At 30.7% G+C, this 21,838-nt stretch overlaps 1 protein-coding gene and 1 non-coding gene across 2 annotated transcripts in view; one reads left to right on the plus strand and one right to left on the minus strand.

Annotated features, from left to right (window-relative positions):
* Positions 1-21,358, minus strand: part of LOC107448032 (uncharacterized) — a 49,735-nt gene extending 28,377 nt beyond the window's left edge. The window contains exon 1 of the mRNA XM_016063123.3: positions 21,217-21,358. Coding sequence (XP_015918609.2) covers positions 21,217-21,230 — 14 coding nt within the window. The 5' untranslated portion in view covers positions 21,231-21,358. The remainder of the gene's footprint in view (positions 1-21,216) is intronic.
* On the plus strand, positions 563-654 carry TRNAM-CAU (transfer RNA methionine (anticodon CAU)). Its single transcript is given in 2 exon segments — positions 563-599; positions 619-654. It is a non-coding gene; the product is annotated as a tRNA-Met (tRNA).
* Positions 21,359-21,838: the final 480 nt, after the last annotated feature.

Consider the following 21,838-nt stretch of genomic DNA (forward strand, 5'->3'; position numbering starts at 1 on the left):
TTTTTTTGGTTTTTTTTTTTTTTTTTTTTTTTTTTTTCCTTTTCAAAACTATAAAACTATACTTTAAATGACTTAGAATATAAATATTTCACATAAAAAAAAATTATACTTAATTTAAAATTTTATTTTTTTATATATATCTAACACAATAAAGACAAAAAGGAGGGGGGAAATGAGAAAAACAAAGAAAATTAATAAATTTTATTTACTGTGCATACACTGCAAGTATGTAGAACTAATAATATAAGTTAGCATCGTGTGAGATGATGAAGAAATTATATATTTTTTTTCCGGTTTTTTTATATATATTTATTTAATTTTTTTCTCCTTTTTTAATTTTTTTTTTTTTTTAAATATTTTATTTTAATAATTTTTCTTCCTCTCTCTTCTTTAATCTTTATTATTTTCCATGTTTTGTCTATTTTAAACTTACTTTATGAGTTACTTATACTTGGAGCTTATGCTCAGTATATAAAACTTAATCCGTAATTTTTTCGTTTTTCTCTTTGAATACATATTTACAAATCAAGTATTTCTATTTACATGTAATTACAGCTAGTAAGCCTCGGTAGCGCAGTAGGCAGCGCGTCAGTCTCATAATCAACTCAAACTTGAGTTATCTGAAGGTCGTGAGTTCGATCCTCACCCGGGGCAGAGACTTTATTTTTATTGAAAAAATTTTTCTTTGCCAGAATCGCTAAAAATATATATATGTTGGAACTGAAGTGTACACATCAGTTAATCTACATATTATTAAAGATTTACCCGGATAATCCATGATAAATTATTAATAAAATTTTTCAATTCCCTAACTACCTAGGTATTATGCTAAACTACCTAGATAATCTACACATTGCCAATTAGGTACTCGTAAAAGTGAGAAGAAAAAAAGATATTTCCTAGAACAAAAACAACGTTTGTGCGCGCTTAAATCAAGATAATGTTATTGATTTATTTTTCGCAACAGAAATAATCAAGCTATCATAATCATTGGCTGATAGAATTAATAATTACTTTAAAAATATAATATAAAAATCAAAAGGTTTTATAATATTATTACAATGTAGGAAATTAAACCTTTTCTCCCATCTAGAAATTTTGCCTAAATTCGAAGAGACAAAATGTAACAGAATAAAAGATAATAGGATGAACTGAAAAGAGCAACTATGGATTTTAAAAATGGGTTTGATTTTCAGTGCAATTTAACTAGATTCAAGAAATCAAGTTCTCTGACGGTAAAGCTTTGTGAAAAAAATTCAAGTTAGTACAAATCGAAATTATTTAGTACAGTAATTCTTCTCCCATTTGGATAAATATATTTTGTTTAAATGCGAAAAGAAAAAATTTGAAAAACGAAGGATGAACTGAAAAAAGCAATTATGGATATAAAAATGAGTTTGTTTTTCAGTGTAATTTAGCTAAATTCTAGAAATCAAAACCTCTGACAGTAAACCTTTGTGAAAAAATTCACAGTCACTTTATAGTAATTTTAATTACAAAATTCGCAAAGAATGAAAATTTATTGTGGTTGTCCTAAAAATATGGAGGATGATGTTTGTGATTTACTTTTCTATGTAGGGCAAATAAAGGAAACTCCTACTTTCGAAAAAAAATATCACCGTATTACTCGACAAAGAAACTTTTTTATGTTGCAAGTTGAATCCACAATTACAAAGATACAAAATGGAAGGATCATTGTCTTAAACCCACTTCATTCGTAGGTGGTAAAGAATAATTAATTTAACTTATAAAAATGCTACTTCGTGATCATACCGTCGAATATATACGTGGAATATCGTGTAATCTATAGATAGGAATCTGTCCCGTGTAATCTATGTGAGGCTTTAAAAAAAATCTTAAGAACTATTTATACATCATTCTTTTTATTCGACATACAGTTTTTTTTCCCCCCACTTATTATGGGTTCAACATCTTCCGAAACCTCAAATCGATTCAGTCAACAATATACAATTTATCAAACTTACCAACAATTCAAGAAAAAGAAACTTATTAAATGTATCTTTGATGTTTTCGATTTGTTTCAAAAGAAGCCAGCATCAGCCCCTTACTTGTAAGAAGAAAAACAACATTTGTTTACATGCATTTAAGAAAGGGTCATTCTTAAAAAGACTGTTTCGAATCCTTCTTACAAATTGCACTGCTCTAGGCTTAGTGCTTAAACAATGGAGCAACGTGATCTTCTCTCATACATTCACGTAATCAATAGATAAAAAAAAAAGGAAAAAAATTTTCTTTATAAATAACTTCCTAAATCTAAACTAAAAACTATTATTCAGTCTATTGCTGGATAATTATTTTTAGTTTCGGATTTAGTTTATCCAGTCTGTCGCGAGTTCGCAAAAAGTGTAGCTTTAGAATGTTTATAACAGGCACCAGACTGAGTGTTGCCAAATGACAACAACAAAAAACTCATTTCCTGACTCTGAATCTAAATAATTAATATATCCTATGAGTGTAAACAATTTTTTTCCCTCTTTATTAAGTCCAGCAATTATTTTTTTTTATTTTTCATTAGAAGAGATCAAAAGGAATGAAAAACAAACTGGTGGACTTATTATCTCGCCCTCACGAACTTACACGTCACTACTTGTCTCTTCGTATACTACGTCATTTTGATAGTAGGGCAATCCAATAATGGATGAAAAATAACTAACTAAGAGGATCGAAAGTGAATTCTTAAGATACCTTCTCGTTCTTCAAGAGCGACTAAGTTTCAAAGTGGCCGGATTACGAAAAAAGCAAATTACATAAACAAATAACACTTATAGCAAAACAAAATTTTAACATTTAACACCACAGCGGATGAGGTGCCTACGACCTTACTTTAATATAGAGAGAATTATTAATACATTTTTATGGTTTCAAAGGAAAAAATGCTAAAATCCTTGAATTAATTCTTTTTTTATATATATTTATAAAAAGTAATACAATTTTTCTCAATAACTATTAGTTTCTTACTATGTATGAAAATCTAATGATCAGTTTAGGAGTATTGTTATTATAATTATTATTATTAGAATAAAGTAATTCTTCATTACATTTTAAGATAAACTTATTTAAATCAGTGTCCGGTCTTATTAACCGTTTTAGAATTATTATTTTTTGGTGCAAATGACATTAATATACTATTATGAATTACGATTAAAGAGATTCGTTAAATGATTTGGAGCTTGAATTTCAGCTTCATGCACAAAGTGATGAATGCCAAAAATGTATTTGAAATACATCGGTCTGTTTGGTAAGCAAAAGTTGTGAATTCACCAAATTTGTTATAACAATATACTTTTTTAAATGTTATTTCAAAAAATGATTACTTAAGGATTTATGTTCACTTCTAAAACTAATCACCAAATGATTTATGTTCACTTATAGATTTTAATAGTATCATGCGGGAAGTATTTGAACGTGGGAAGTAAAGGCACAAGTGATCTTTTTAGTACATATATTTTTAGTTGAATAATTTCAACTGTTTTATACCAAGAAACAGCAATTCTTGCAAAGCAATCATCGGGATCAGTAAGCGTAGCTTAGTCCCCTAGTGTTTGGATAAAATTGCATTAGCACAAATAACATGGCACTCATTGGACTAAGAACAAATGCATTGCACTCACACTTGTCTCCTATTGCGAAACCATTACATTTATGTATGGTTAGATTGCGATATGTAAAGATCCATTAAGATAAATGATGTCAAACTGGTTTAACAAATTGTTTTATTGTTGTCCCATTAAGGAGGAAACTTTCTCATTTAGTGTCAAGAAGGCCTGAACTCGACCTTCAACTTGACTTATTCTTTTTTCTCCGTAATTAATACTGATGATAATCATTGCCTATGAAAAGCTTCTCTCAGGAGAAAGGCTGTGATTATCGCAGAGTTGCTATACCACTTTTGAAACTTTTCTGATATTAATTGAATTAACATCCGCAGATGCGTTTTTATGCTGTTTGTTTTGATTGATATTTCTAGGATTCAGAAAAAAAACAAGGACAATACTTTTATTTTATTTAAAAAAGAAAAAAAAATTAATCAAGTAAAAAAAAAAAATTGGTATAACAGGCGTTGTAAGATATTAGAGCTTAAATAAGCTGATTTTTTTCTCTCCTTTTACCATTCGATAAAGTGTTAGATTTTGAATTTTATAAGTGTTTATTTTTTTCCCTGACATTTTTTATATTTTTTTTTTTCATTTTTATACAATATTAGATTCTATACAAGTTGACTTCATTTTCTCTTTGTAAAAATTTAGTGCAATATAAGACTTATATAAATGCATAATTTTTTTTTTTTTTTTTTTTTTTTTTTTTTTTTTTTTTACTGTTCAATACGTTATCAGACTTTATGTAAGCCCTTCTTTTTTTCTTTTCTTTCATCCAATCTAAAAAATATTGCATTTTACGCAAGTTGACTTTTTTTTCCTTTAACTGTTCAATGCAGCATAAGATTTTATCTTAGCAATTTTTTTCTCTGATTTTACCATTCAGTACAGCATATGATCCTAAATAAGTTCGCTTGTTTTGTTTTTTTATCTCATTTTACGATTCAGTACAATTTCACGTTTTTTTTCACTTTTTACCAATTACCAGCTTTCATTCCACAACTTTGATTTTCGCTTTAACTTTGACTGTAGATGAAAATGGATGCAGATGACTTTAAATAAAAAGATGTAGCATTGCATTAAACAAAATATACTTTTTAATTTATTTTATAAAATTTTGAGCAGAACAGTCTTTACGAAACTCCTTTTGTTTTCCTTTTGTGTTGAAATTGTAAAACGAGTTCAACTTTGATTCCACTTTGAAATTTTTCAACGTGTAATTTTCATTGCATTTTTTATTTTGCTTTCTTAGAAAATTTTGAAAATAATGTAGATTTTCATGTATTGCGTAAGCATTTCCCAATCTTCCCTTTTCCCAAAAATAGGCAAATCACAAACTCTGTCCCCCTGTCAGGTGCATACGTTATACAGGGGCGCCGCGAACTTACATTTTTGGAAGGGGTGGGGTAATTTTCATTTAGCCGAATGAAATTCCTATTTTGTTCGAATCCTAAATTAGCGCGTTCAATTATTCCTACATATTAGAATAAACAGACTTCAAAAGCGACTCAAAAAGGTGACGCAGTTATAAGTTATTAATTTTATATTTTAAGTGTTAGTAAAATTTATACTTGGATATTTTATTCAGTATTTAATAAGTTTGATTTAGAATGTTTTTGCTCGTCATTATCCCTAATTAATTTAACCATATATATGTTACTGTGAATGACCGAAATAGGTGGTTGTTGACTTCCACCGCTGAATGTTGACAATCACATAGTCGCTTTGGTAAATGTCAGAAATGTATACTAAATCAAGTGCCACTGCCCGGTATACATTTGCTCGGTATGCCCTACGTCAATGTTTTCTTAAGGTAAAGTGCCAGTGCTCAGTATTCATTTAACCGATACTCCGATCACTGATGTTTCTCTTAATCCATCCTCAGCAGATATTAAAATATCAAATAAATATAATAATATCAACGAATAAATTAATATCAAATCAGATATAACAAATATTTCAGACATTCACTAAAGTGACTATGTGATTGTTGACATTCATCGGTGAAAGTCTACTTTCTATTAATTTCGGTCATTCACGGCAACATATATAAACTATTTGACAATCAATAATGTGATGCTAAGGAAATTTATGATGGCAGTTTAGAAACTAAGTAGGGGAGAGTTGGATAAAACGGGATAGTCGGACAAAACGGGATGCATGGCCTAGGGACCAGATTATTGCAGCTATCTAGCGGACGACGACAGAAACTTGTTATTTGACTGCGATGATATCATTTTCAGTGCGTCCCGACTGGAGATCACTAGTTGATAGAACGTTTTAGGTCTCAGAACTTTTTTACTCCATTTTCTTTGCCATTTTCTACATTTACGTCCGTTGTTTTTCACATAGTACTGCCTATATATATGGGATTACAATTCCAGTGAATATTACATTTGATGATGCATTTATTAACGAGTATTCTCATGCCTAGTCAATCTAATTTTTCTTTCACGTTTAGGCAACAGCCTTGTTTGTTTTGAAAAGTGTCTGAGTTGGACAAAACGGGATACTTATGAGTTGGATAAAACAGGATAGAGTTTTTTATGTCCCGTTTATCCATCTATTTATTTGTTGGCCTAATAATTCTACTATATTATTATTACTATATTGAAAAAAAGGTAAAAAAAGGCTCGTACAAATACGTTGACTCCTGAATTGGCAGAAGTGAAAAAGTTGGACAGATATGATGCAGTATTCAATGCTGAACAAGAAACAACGCATGAGCATGTATTGTCACTAGAAGACAGGTCATTTGGTATAACTCTTATGGACATACGAAGGCTAGAATTAGAGTTAGCTGAGAAAAAGTGTGTTCTACCTGTTCCTTAAGTAAAAGGACCGCTCCCAGAAAAAATGGCTGATAAGAGAAAGAGGAAAACTGTAGTAATATCATCTCCATATAAAAGTGAATTATAAATGGAAGAAAAAATAAAGTATGATTAAACGACAAGAATGAACCAAGAGAATTGAAGAAAGGACTGCTAAGAAATCCCTCTTAAGGGCACCAGACACATCTCGACAGTGATTATGGAATAAATGTTAAAAAATGGAATAAGTGTTCATGTTTGAAAACTCATAAAATCTTTAAAAACATATGTAGCATCATAATTTTTGTGTACTTAATTATAAAACAACGGTCTATATAAAACTGTTAGAAGCAATAAAGTTCCATAAATACAATTTTTAGAAATTTTGCTTCACTGTTTTCTGTCAGTTAATTATGTTTTTCAGATAGTTTTACACAAAAAATTAAACATTGTAAACCCTATCCCGTTTTGTCCAACCCAGGTATGCTAAAACGGGATATGTAAGAGTATGGAAAATGATTTTTTTTTCTATTTCACAGTTATTAAAAATAGTTTAAAATATGTTTTTTCCGTGCTTCAATAAGTGATGTAGCTATAAAAAAAATATTGTGTGGTTCTCATTAACAGATTTTCCGCAGTTAATAAAAACAATAATGGTATCCCGTTTTGTCCGACTTTCCCCTATAATTGGTGTCGTATAAAGTCTACAAATAAGCATATTAATCTAGAGATCTTCCATCTTTTGCAATCCGTGGGCCACAACAGTAATTCAGGAAGCCGCAAAGAGCTAAATATAACTGGTGTCGTATAAAGTCTACAAATAAGCATATTAATCTAGAGATCTTCCATCTTTTGCAATCCGTGGGCCACAACAGTAATTCAGGAAGCCGCAAAGAGCTAAATATAACTGGTGTCGTATAAAGTCTACAAATAAGCATATTAATCTAGAGATCTTCCATCTTTTGCAATCCGTGGGCCACAACAATAATTCAGGAAGCCGCAAAGAGCTAAGTATAATTGGTGTCGTATAAAGTCTACAAATAAGCATATTAATCTAGAGGTCTTCCATCTTTTGTAATCCGTGAGCCACAACAATAATTCAGGAAGCCGCAAAGAGCAGGGCATGTATTAGATAAAGGTAAAGAAATTCAATAGCAGACAGAGAATATTAGTAAGGTACTGAATATTTTCTATTTTGGAACAAATTAAACTAACAACTGTTTCAGCTCTACATTCATAACGTGTTTCCAGTTTGAAAAATACTGTTTTCGCAAATTTTCTCGATGGTCGATACAAAAAGCTTTTATTCTAAGCTAATTTGTATCTCTACATTTCGGAGGAAATTGGCTTACATGTATTCGGAAATAAGAGCACCAAGACGAGTGATTGACAATGGCAAGGAATGGATGAGATTTCTTTTAAACAAAATTGTGAAATGACTATCTTAAACTATACTTAAGCTTACTTTTTTTCTTAGCTATTTTTTAAATAGCCGTGGAAAAAGTACAGCCAGTTTATATGATTTTTTTTAATCAAATAAACATGTAATAATTTCATGAGTGTTTCTTTAAAAAAAAATGAATAAATAAAAATGAGAATATCAAATTTTGTAAGTATGCCGAATGGCCAGACTAGTGGTGGGAAAAATTACATTATTTTTGCAGTTTACAACAACTTCTTTATTGCAAATATAGTTAACTGCAAACTACTTTAGTATTTAGTAACTATTTGACTACTTTAAGGACATGAACTTTGCTGGTGAACTTCATTGACACTTTTTTTTTTCCTCCAAGCCCTGAGCATGAACCTAGGTTATGAAAAACCCTTAACCATATAGCCCAGGACTTGGCCACTGGTCCAGCTCCACACCAGCCTAAATAACATGATATTTAAAAAAATAAAAGATAGTCATTATCCGCTAAAAAGTTCAATACTGTTATTAATCTTTTGGTTAAAGTATTGTTTGTAATAAAAGTTTTCTGCCAAATTTCTAAATTTGTTGGGCTAGGTTGACGACTATGCCAGGAGACAGTGTAGGAAGAACTAGTGAGATAATGTTCAGGCGAACCTTGTTGGCCGCAGGTGCACTTCATTGACACTCATGATCAAAATAGTTTTGACTAAGATATATACTTTCATTATATATGAGGAATAATTAGGAAATATTTATTCATATTTAAACGAGCCAGTTTGTTATTTAAAAAAGAAAATTCGAATTTGTTCGTTTAACCTTTAACTTTTTATGCCATTTTCGACAGCGAATATTTAATTTAAGAATTGCAATTTTTTAATCGTTTAATGCTCTTTTATTTCCTCTCAGATATTAAGTAAATCGAAAATAAGGTCCATTTCTTTAAAATAACGTGCTCCACGAGGCGTGCATTCGCATGTGAAAGAGTGACCGAAGTGATAAATTATCTATTTATCGTAATGGCTAGTTTAATATTAGTTATGCTTGACGTAATTTATTTTCTGTTAAAGTTCAGCTGCAGAAGGAAAAAAAAGCACACTACACTACAAAAAAAAGCGACTACAGTAGTTCCACAACTTGAAATGCACTACTTCCGACCACTGCGCCAAACAATATTTGCCGAATAGTGACAAACTTTGGGAGGTCCCATGACCTCCCATTCCGAAGCCCCTCACGTTATATTTGAACGGACCCATTGAAGTTAAGTGTTTTAAATGTAAAAAACTGTTACTGCTGTATCACATTCATTGCAATACTAACAACATTGCAATGAATGTGATACAGCGGAAACTAACGTTCAACTTTCCAACAGAGAAATTTCTTCCCGTTTGGTATAATTTTTAACTTTTTCTTCTCATTTCCCCCTTTTTTTTAAATGGACAAAAACAACCTATACAATAAATCGTTTCTTTAACCTTCTCCAATTACAGTGAACGACCCTACCTTTTTCACTACTTCCGCATCAATCAAATAACTGTCATTAACATGTGCCTCGTAAAAAAAAACTTATTTCTAAAAAATTCTTCAATTATGATTGGGCATCGGGATGAGTCCGATGATATCACGTGGACCTTGAACCAATCACCGTGACCCAGTTCAAGGAGAGCAAAACTGCCTATTGCAGCTAAATAATGGACGATATTCAACAAATGAATCGTTTAGTAAAACGTGGCATTTCTGGGGGCGTTCTCGACCTTTTGACTGGTCACAGGTGTGTGTTCTACGGAATGAATCTTGACAAAGCGTAATGTGATACTAATTACTACGGATGTGCGGCTTACGGAAAAAAACTATTTAAAAAACAAACATTTCCTCGAATAGTAGGAACTACGTCAAATGATTCTATTGCATCTCGTCCTTCGACTTCACCGTCAGTGGTTAAACAAATATTGCTGAAAAACTGTTGAATATTTATCGCCTGATGGGTATGGTTAATGGAAGAGAAAGAAAAAAAAACTCGTTATTGTTTTGAACCCCCGACAGAATTTCCTTTTCTTTCCATCATAGCCTGCAAGGTAAACAAAAAATGACTTTGAAAATGATGAGAAAGTTATTAATAAAACTTATCAGGCAGTAGTAGATTTTTGAAATTAATCTTTCAATGAATTGTTTTCGAAATTACTTCTGCCAAAGAATGGAGATACGGCTACTTCTTTTTGAATGGAAACATTGTTTTCGTTGTGGTCATCAGTCAAAAGCCGATTAGGCAAGTAGTCGTAACAAATTAGTAATTTTCATGAATGAATTCTTACAAAATTTTCATTTTCAAAACTTTGCCATTTACTTCCAGAACACTTAGTCAAATTTCTTTGAATATGTCATGAGACAAGCTGAATTTCAAGCACTGATGAATAGAAAAAACAATTAAATTGCTTTGTGAAAAAAGTTTAAGACTATCAGATTAGTTGAGAAGTTTTTTGCTGATTGTTATTACACTTAAATACACCAAAACATTTTAACAATGTTAAATTCAGAAAATAATTTATAATTTCTGGAAAAACAAATGTTATAAGGATGTACCGGGTACCCTGCCTACCCAGCCAGATTTTTATTAACCAGATATTCCAAAAGAATTTTACTACCCGGAATACTTTTACACGGAGAATTACATTGATATCTACTTATATAGACGCGCAATAAATTTCCGTAGAACTATAACTAGTAAAATATTGGTTCAATAGAATATTATTCGTTTTTTTATATTTTTTGCATAAATATTTTAATAACCGGCCGGGTATTGTATTCAAGTTTTAGCAAGTATCCGGAATCGGCCGTGTAGCAAAATAAATTTAGTCAAATACCCAAAATCGGCCGGGTAGGAGATTTCATTTTCTCCGGATTCCCAAACTCGACAAAATTTTATGGCCCAGTACTTCTCTAATATGGTGTTTAATTATAAATGGTCAAACATCAATCCCAGTCATAGTTGTATAGTTGAGTTCGTTTATTAAATAAGATCTTAACACATGTTTCAGACAAACGAACTGAAATAAAATTTCAAAGAAGTTTTTTTCTCAATTTAATTTTAAGGCGACAAAACGGAGAGAAAAGAAAAAAACGTTTTCACCTATCTTACAAAAGGTAGACAGATTTGAACGGTACACCATTTATGTCATATATTCTCCTCGCTGCTCAAAACGGTTTATTCAAAACAAAAATTTCCAAAACACAGAAGGAAGTTTCTACATGCTCTCAAAAACTTTTATGGAACATAATATGGGATATATAAGATCGTTATAAAATATCTAACATTCATTTGGAATATTTTCCTTCAAACATTTAATTTTGATTGCGAATCATTTTGGGAATACCTAGAAATCCTTTCGACAAATATGTTGTTACCATGATTTTCATCTCTGGCTTTCGAATACCCAGTATTAATCATGTTGAACTACAATTTCGCTAACATTTGCTACAATTCTATTAAAGTATCAAATTGAACCATATTATTGTACAAATTGAATTTTGTACAATAACATGGTTCCATTCCAATTTAAACTTTGTCCAATGGTATGGTTTAACTTGAGTAGAAATACAGTTCAATTTAAGACCTCATTAAGGCTGCGGCAACTTTGCTAGATATTGTGGTTAAAATGACAATGTTATGGTCCAACATTAAATAAATTTTTCTGGAACTGCTAGAGAGCGGTTAAAACTTAGCCTTGTAAAACAGTGCGAAATTTAATAATGGTTTTCTTCACCAGAGTTTTATAACTATAGTACTATAGTTCAATTATTGTTTTTTCTCGGGTAGGTCATCCTCTTGTTCTCAAGGAGGAAGAGCCATCTTCTCTGCAGAGGATCAAGATTGTGATGGAATGTCTTCGGATGTTTCCCGGACAGTTGTGCAGCTCTAGTGCGAAGTAAATAGAGCACTACTACTGCATAGTTTTCTTATATTAAATTTTATAGTGTTTTTCTAATATTTAGTCTTTTCTCTCTAATATATTAGTTTGATATTCAATATATAGATGGCAGTATGACTTTTCTCTGCTTTGAAAAACGGTCTCGAATTTTACAATTATTTCAAAAAGGGCATAAATAATTTTGTAAAAAGTATTAAAATAATACATCATGAAAAAAATAATGATAATAATTTGTGCCGGGTTAATCTCAGTATGATAGATGTCCCGAACGAATGCATATATAAACGGCTCATAGCAAATACTTTTAAATTGTAAACTATTTCGACATTTTTAGTAGGTTATGCGTAATAGAATAAAATTTTGAAGCATAAATTATTGGTCATTATGCACGTAGTTATAACAAATTTATTATTTTAGTAAAAATACATTATCTAATATTCTAATAAAACTAGTAGGGGAGGGGGAAGTGAAGTAAAAAAGAGTGGAGGGGGAAGTTAAGTAAGAAACATAGAGACTTCAAAGAAGGAGTGGGAGAGATCTTGACCGTGGGTTGAAAATTTTAATTTTTATTTTTGAAACATCTGAACTTGATTTTCAACCGCCCTAACATTAAGTTCAAGGTAAGAAAATGAAATAGATTAAATGCGTTAGAAAATTCGATGATACTTATATATATTTAAAAAAAATAATTATAAAAAAATCAATAATAATTAATTACGATAAAATGTTTGCTGGATTTCATAATTAATGTTCCGAAGGCATGAAAATTAATATTAATAAATTATTGGATACGGCTTCCATTTATTCCAAATGTGTGTAACAATTTAAAGATGAGGTAAAACACCACTGAAAAAAAAAAGGTGTTTTAACGAACTATAGAGTACAATAAAATTATGAGATCACTGTGGTTTTAAGTAATATAAATTTTCCAAAATTAAATTACGTTGGTGAAAATGAATGAAAAACAAGCTATATGCTCATTATTTTTTATAGATATATTTAAATATAAATATTTTGTCAACAAAATCCAAATTTTACCCCCCTAAATATCTCTTGAAAAATTATTACCACCCGTTAAAATGAACATTTTACAAAATTAAAAGAATGTTGATTCTTTATATTTCTGAATAACTTCAAAGCCTCGATTTTTCATCGACTCAACCACGTTTACAAGCAAAGTGTTAGTAACTTTGTCCCATTTATTCATGATAACTACTTCCAACGGTTATTTGCAAAAGAAACCCATTCTTAGTTGATTAGGACATATAACATTGCGCATTGTCCTGCTGAAATTTCTGGTCTGATCCATGAAGACCAAAAGCTATAATGTGTTGGTAAAAAAGATGTTGATAACAACTATTGTCTATTTTTCCAGAAATTCGCTGTAGGTCTGTCTGTCTACCGACGAAATCACAAAGTTCTTTTTGCAAATCATGTCCATATTAATTATTACCATCCGGTCATTGAAACTGAACTTCTTTTCGTTGGAAAAAATTAATATTTCTCCAAGCAGCAACCCAAGTCTTGACCTCATTTGTCTCTTTTTATGTTTCGCTTTTTAATTTTCGTAGAGCAACATTTCGAATTTGATCTTAAACTTTTTTGATCCAGACTGTTATATGGGAGATCGTTCTACTAGTCTTCTAAGTTATTTTATGAGCAGACAAGTTCTGTTTTCTTGCAAGTTCGAAAATGCATCGAATTATTCCGAGCTGATATTTCACTTTTTCTTCCGGATCTTTTATACTTTTCATAAAAAATCTCTTTTTCTTAAAAAAAAGTATGAACAGCAGTTTTAGAACGTTTAATTATCTTATATATTTCACGTTCCGACCTTCCAGAGCCTTTAAAAACCAAGTATTTCGAATAACTAGCTGAGATAATTCTTTTCCCCGTAGCATTGTGAATTTTTTAGCGGAGATGAGAAAACAAATAAATTATATTTTCAGGTTCTTTATAATATATTATCGTTTGCATTTCATGGACTGCGATGCAATCGCTTACAAATTCAACCAATTTTACCAATCGTTATTTTCAAAGAAAAAATATAACGATTTAGAAAACTCAAACGATTTTGAAAAAAGAAATGGGTGGTTTCATACTTATGTCACAACCAAATTTTTAAAAGATCGTTAGCTGTATAAAACCAACTTAATTTTGTTTTCACGTTTTGATTTATTTGAGAAAAAATAATTTAATTAAGNAGCATTGCGTCATATGTTGTTCCTACTAAATCGAAGTAGTTGTGTTTTTTTCATATTATACCCAATTAAGCTGTGTACTATTTTGATATTTGGGGTGGACTTTTTGTAACACATTAATCGTAATAAAGAGCGTATAAAGGAGTATGTATAATGGGTGTTGACTATAATTAAAATGCCAAATATTTTCAAGAAAAGTTTAAATCGAAACATCATTATTTTATGCATATATATCACGCATCGATGAACATTTTAATTACGTGAGTAGATTTGAATCAGTAACGTAATTTTTTTCATGGACTCGTAATTTTGAACACAACTTTGAAGGCAAGAAAAATTCTGATGCAGGTATTGGAAATTTGATCTCCTTAAAAGCTAATCAAAAACTGTAGCTTCTGGGTGTCTTAAAAATAAACAACGAGTTGAAAATTTAATTAGAGGATAATGAAGGAGGTAGTACTAAATGGTTTGCTGCCCTCTGCTTAGGAAACAAGCTTGTTGAAAAATTCCAAACTTTGTTACAAAATTCGACAAATGATTTCTCTGCTGGCGTAAGAAAAAACCTGTAAAATGTTTTCTGCTGCCTGTCAGCAAATTTATACTTTAAAGATGGTGAGATGGCCTATCGACAACGGACGCCAAAAAAATCAATTTAATTCATAATTTAGTTCAAAGTCATGAAGTTTTAAAGTTCATAATTTGCTTGTAGATGTCAGTTGATTTTTAAAATTACAAATTTGTAATAGTAATTTACAACACTTTCTCTATCAGGATAGCAGAGTATTTTGTCGGAAGAAATTTGAATAAATAACTTGCTTTTCCTCTCCGAGTTGCGCAATTTCTGGTTACTTTCACTCAAAAACTCCTCAACGTTTGTGAATTTGTACCCATGCTTAAAACAAGTGTTCCCTTCTTTTCTGGGTTGGATTAATAAATAGGAATTGAGCAATGATGTAGCTTCAAATCCGATATGGATCGATTGTTTGATGCCGCTTATTAAATAAAATAATGTATGAATAAATAAAATATGTATAAATATGTATTAAACAAAATATGTATTAACAGTTGCCACTCTGATCTTGGTAACTAAATGAAATATGTTAAAAATTTCTGTCACCACATCAAAAAACAAATTCCAAAACTAAAGATGATAAGACAGATGAGAAAAAAAATCACTTTAAATTGCTAGGTTGAATTTGAGTAGTATACTGACTTGCAAATATTTTGATAGCAAAGATTTTAAGTTGCTTGAACACACCCAGTCCGAAAATTACTCTTTTCTGTCATGGTTGTGGCCTAATATTAAAAAAAGAATTATTTTTCTATACTTCATATTGATATTTGTAATTCCTCTTCTTTTAAATTACTTTTCTTTTACTTGATATTCAAAAACTTAAGAAACTACAATAAGAGAGGTATAAGAATACCCTCATCTTTTACTTTTGTATTTGTTTGAATAAGGTTAAAAAAGATTATAGCATTTCAGCAATCCAGTTTCATTTTCATGAAGAAGAAAAAAATGTCTAGATTGCGAAATTTGTTCAAGATTGATGTATAATCGTGTATGTCAAGTATGCTAATCAGCTGAACTATTCATCATTTCTTCTGGGAGAACGAACCAAGGTAGTTCAGTTAACTTTATTATTTGAATAGTTTTGATTTTTTGAATGTTTCGTGGAGTTGCGAAGCAATTAAAAAAGCATAAATCTGGGCTAATTCTTTTTAAACCTTCCTTTTTTCAGAAAAAATTTTAAGCACGATTTGACACTTTGACAGTCGAAATAGGTATTTTATATGAAAGATGTAGACTAGAGGTCTCCGACCTCCTAAACCAAAAGGCCACATCAAGGATTTTTAACCGGCCGAACATATTCTAAATCAGCGTTTCTCAACTCGTTCACTCAAAGGTCCGGTAAATATTTCAGTGTTTCATCGCGGTACTAAGGTTAACAGTTTGGATCATTACTAGTATTGTTAACAGTTTGGACTATTGGCATAATTTTTACACAAACAATATTGTGGCACTTAAACAGTTTTTTGACCAGTCTGTTTCTGATCATTCACATACTCACAATCAGTGGTCGGAAGTAGGGCACTACAATCAGTGAAACTACTGTAGTCGCTACTTTGTTTTAATAGTTTGTAGTTAGTTCTTTTTAAAAGTAGTGCAGTAAGTAGTGCGATCCAAAAGGGGGGGGGGGAAACAGTAGTTTGTAACGATTCTCGGCAACCACTTTTAACGTTGGCTTAGAAAAGAAATACGGTTCTAACGCAACTAATTTTTCGAATTTGATGGGTAGGAATCTTCGTAGGTCCGCCAATGGACGCAATGAAAATGACCCAGTGGTTGCAAATGGGCTTTAATAGAAATTACGTATTTAAAATCACGTATAACTAATATTTAAACTACTCATTATGAAAAATAATTAATCACTTTGGTCACACTTTCAAACGCGAATGCACACTCGTGAAACATTGATGTTATCTTGTTCGCTTTGCCTACGCATGGTCAAGAACCGTTTTTTCCCCAGCATGGCCCATCTTCAAAGTGTAATAACTCTCGGGGAGAACCAATTTTACACTTTTTTGATTTGTCAAAATTTAGATCGCCTCAAAATGAAACAGATGGTGATCCAACCGTCATTTTTGGGAAAAAAGACCGTTCTGGCCCTCAATTGTAAATCTAATCTAGTAATAAAAACAATTATCCATTTTAATTTGCAGTTTAATTTGCAGTACTTGTGCCACATCCAATCTAGTTATGAATTTATTTTTGGTGTATACATATAAGCAGAAAATAATATAATATATGAATAAAATAAGCTGAATTATGGTTTACATCAAAATGAGAACTTTAAAGAACTGCTATACATGTTGAAAATGGATATTAGAAAAACATATTTCTTTATTAAAGAGTCAAGTTTTTTTTATTTGAAAAGTGTGATAGGAAATATTATACATTTCATTAGCATTTTATTTGATTCATATATGCAACCAAAAGATTAAATAAATTATGAATCGTTGGTCAGATCTAAATATAATGAGCCGAGATAGCCTGGTTGGTAGGGCGCTGGACTCAAGTTTTTGAGAACGGGAATTCGAATCCAGCCGGCCTAAGACTTCCCGTTTAGCGATTGGTGCATGCTAAATCTTCGGGTCACAAATCCCTCCATGTTCCTGTAACAAATTAAATCTCTGGGGGTACTGGATTGGAGATGGCTCGTTCTCTGGTTCAGGTCAAAATTACGATCTGTGGTTGTATGAATGGACCCGCTTTATAAACGGGTGTGACGTTTGTGTGTTAGAAGTCGAATTCTTGGCCCTAGGTGGCGCCACTAGACAAGAAGAAGAAGCGCCCACCCTTTACCTTAATGGCCGACAATATCTAAATATAATTGGAGGTTTCAAAACACATTGCTGGTTATAAAAAGTACTAATTCACGGAACTATTTAAACTCTTTCTCGGAGCCCTTACAATTCGCGGAACACTGTTTGGGATCCGCTGTTCTAAGTGATGCAAACAAAACTTAGCACCATTTTATTGTCAATCGAAATTTCGCCCTCTTTTCAATGTAAAGTAAAACTTAACTAAAGAGCAGAAAGTAACAAATCAAAATTGTTTTGAAAGACAACGAACTAAGTTTTTCAAATGGACTATAAAGGAGAAAATCATTTTATTTTTGCAAGACCGAAACTAAAAAAGGCGGGCTATTGTTTTTCGTCACTTCTTTCAACATCGAAAATCCACACACGTTCCCGGGATTTTGTTTTCTTATTTTAAAACATTTTATTACGAAAACCTAAATAGCGGTCCCAACTTGAAAGATGATATCATTACCCATATTAAAATCTATGTAACATAATCCTTTCCCACCATTATTGAGTCGAATACATTTGCTGTTAGGTTGATATTTTATTATCTATCAAGTCTCATTTGCAGTTGCCTATGTCACGATGACGTCATGACAAATGAAAAAGGCGAGTGGTCCATTGACTTATTTAAATTTACTGCTTTAAGCGGTGATTCATTATAGATTAGGTTTCTGATGAGCTTTTGATGAGAGCGAATTAAATCTTAAACCATATCGACTGATATCTAATGTGAAATAGCCTCTGGATGATTCGAGATTTTAACAACTCCTTCTCTTAAAAGATCTTTTGTTTTTCTATTTGACAATAAAATTGTTTGAATTTTAGCACGTTTTTCTGAAAGTGAGATTGACGGGCCTGAATTCGAACCAAAATGCAGACTGGGAGTTTTGCAGACGTCGGCGCGTATTAATTTAATCCAAGCCGATTGTAAAATTTTTATTGACAAAAAAAAAACATTAAAAAAAATATTGGGTGTTCTGTTTTGACTACCTTTTATGTATGGTTCAAGACATTCATTCAAGACGAAAATGAAGTTAAAAAAGAACAAATAGCATGGATCGCAAACTCTTATTAACGCGAGGAAGAAACAAAACGTCATCAAAATGTGTCTAACAATTAGTCAGGAAGGGGGGATAGAAAGCATCGAAACCAGTTTGATGGTCTGCTCCAACTCAGAGATGTCATTAAAAGTAGCTTTCAAACTCCTCTCTGCTTCTTCTTCCGACAACATAACAGGTTTACTGTCTCCCATCTCACTTTCCTCAATAGTAATTCGTTACGTTACTAATGATTCGTTATATTAGTTGTTTTTTTCCTCTCTAAAATATTTATTTTCTACCCCTTCATATATTATATCACATAAAAGATCACAATCCTTGCAACAAAACAGCACCGGTATTCATTTATCGACCCCCTAAATGGAATTAACCACCAGGGGTCCATGTGGACCACTTTGGAGACACCTGCTGTAGACTAAAGTAACTTAATAAAATAACTTCATGAACACCAAAAGTTACTTTAAAAATTTACCATCAATGAACAAAGTCCACGATTGCCAATTTGCGTAAACAAAGTATTCTGAAAAAATAATCGAAAGCTGTTTTGAATAAATGACTGATGTAGTCGAGAGACCGAACCCCGCTCATATTACACGCGTTTCATTATTGAGCATTTCTAAATAAACTTTTGACATATCATGAATATTTCTCTTTCGATTGAGAAGTGCAACTTGAAAAACTTTTAAAATCATCACGATCGATTTTCCGCATTTCATTTATTAAATGATTGACATTTGCAACTGAGAAAGGAAAGTTGAAAAAAATATGTAAGCATACGGGAGAGAATAGGGGGGTGAACCAAATTTTATCATTTTTATTCCCAATCAGCTTATGAAAAAGCTAAATAATGATAATTGTCAGTCCCAAAATATATATAATTTAAACCGATTGAATAATCAATGCATTAAATTTATCCAAGCTCAAACTAATGTTTGCTTCATAATTTTTCAGTTTTATAATACAGTATATTTCAAACAAAAATATTGTATTGTGAATTATTTGAAATTATAAAATAAAAATTCTATTCAAAATTCTGAAGAAAAAAAAATTATTCATTTTTATATGGGCTATTTTATCGTGCTAACAATTTCTAATGAAGCAATAAATACAGAACGCTCTTGTGGATAAATTAGGAAGCTTTTTTCAAGTGTTGATTCATGCAGGAGAAACGAATCACTATGTACTTGCATTAAGTTTTTATTTTAATTAATCAGTTTTGCATGTTGGGACATCCTGGTTGGCAAGATGCTGGACTCAACGTTCGCGAGAACGGGAGTTCGAATCCAGCCAGCCGAAGACTTCCCATGTAGTAAATGGTGACTGGTGCACGTTAAATCTGTCGGGTCACAAAATCCTTCATGTTTCCATAACAAATTATGTCTCTGGGGAGTGGCACTTGACCTTAAAAAAACATGGATGTAGCGCATACCGGGCAAATATATACCGAGCAGTGGTCCTTAACTAGACCTAGCATTATATTTCGAACATTTACCATAGCGACTATGTGATTCTCAACATTCACCGGTGAAGTCAACCACCACTCATTTAACACACACATACGAGCATATTATTTTATTTTATTACTGAAATATTTCAAATACAATTGTCAGTAGTGTGTGATTGATAAAAATTTAAATGTGAAAAGTAGTACGATTTAGGCTACCTTACTATATACTATAAAAATCTTATATTGTAACCCCCCCACACACACACCTCAATGAAAATACAAGTATAATATTAATTAAAAGATTCTTCATACGAAATATATTCTTCCTTATTCGAACCTCTTTAAAAATCATCACTCGAATTTATAATGTATCGTCTAAAATATCCAATTATGAAAATAATAAAAGTGAAATAAGTTCCTTTGATCAGAGTAATTGAAAATATATATAATAAGACATCATTTTATTTACTTCCCAGCCCATAGAATGCTTAAAACTATATAAAGGATAGTTTTTTTCTAAAATGTGCAGGAAAATATAAGTACGATAAGCAAATCGGTTATATTAGAATTTCCGCTACTTTTACAAAGAAAAATAAATTGAAGTAAACAACAAAAGCCAACAGCTATTTCCGATGTAAATCTTCTGATTTCCTGGCAAAGCTATCATTAAAAGTTTTTATTTTCATCATCTCAAAATAGTAATAATAATAATTGAGAAAAAATAATTCTTAGGAAAAAGTGAAGGTTGCATTTTAATTTAATCTTGTGAAATTTTATAATTATTAATTGTAGTAGCATTACTACGCGATGCATCCTATTACTGTTTTTAATATTTTCATTAAGTAAGTTTCAATAATGCAAAGACAATAATTCAAAAAAAAGCTTCATTATATTAATTTATATGAATCCAATAAAAATATCGAAATTCCTAAAATGTTGTTGACCAATAATTATTGGATAAAAATAAATTTTTCTATATGTGTTATAAAATTTATTATGATTGTATAATTTGTATAAAATAATTATTTTATTGTTTTGCCATGTAAGTATAATATATTTTATTATAGTAAAACGTGTGTTCATCTTTGTTTTAATTTTTTTAATTGACAATTTTTACAGTTAAAATAAATTTATGTTTCATTTATTCAATTATATTTTTTTTCCTTGATAGTTTTCGAAAACCAAACGATACTATTTATACAAAACGAAACATATTGAAAACGATAAAAAAAAATGATTAAATCTTTTCATTATTTGCAAAGATTTAATCCTTTTTTATCGTTGAGAAAAAGAAGAGAAAAAATTATTAACTTAAAAACAATTTGTAATGACTATAAAATTATTTTATCCCATTTAAAAAAAGTTTTAACATACCGTCTCAGAAACATGATGAAAACAGAAACTAAATCTTTCGATCCAATCCGGTAGCTATACTTCAGTCACGAGTAATGATGTCTTTGATAATCCTTCAGGTATTCCCCCACCTGATTTTCATGACGTTAGCCGTTGTGTCCACTGATTACCAATGCGCATGCGTAGCTCACTTTGAAATAATTGAATAAATCGTCTGATTTTTCTTTTTTTTTTTTTATTTTCTTTATATTCATTTGCATTTATTTCGTCTGCCATTGAATACATTTTAATAAAAAGTTAATTTTTCATTACCATTTGCAATTATTTCGTTCGCCAATGAATTAATTTTAACACAATTTTTTATTTTTATTTTTTTCTATTTTATTTTCACTTTGTTAAATGTTAATTTTATTGAAACATATACATTGTCAATTTTAAGCAAACATTTCGTAAATAAGTTTTGAAATGATTAAATATATGTGTTTGTTTTTATAAAAATAAAATTAACTTAATTTGACTATTTTTTTCAATGCACATTTTCATTTCTCTTATCTTAATAATTAGCTTTTCTGAGAATTTTTTTTATTTGAAAAAGTTAACTTGTTACATTATTTTTCATAAAATAATTTTAAATATTTATAGA

This window comes from Parasteatoda tepidariorum, chromosome 10 (assembly GCF_043381705.1).
Source record: "Parasteatoda tepidariorum isolate YZ-2023 chromosome 10, CAS_Ptep_4.0, whole genome shotgun sequence".
In the NCBI taxonomy this organism is placed as follows: Eukaryota; Metazoa; Arthropoda; class Arachnida; order Araneae; family Theridiidae; genus Parasteatoda; species Parasteatoda tepidariorum.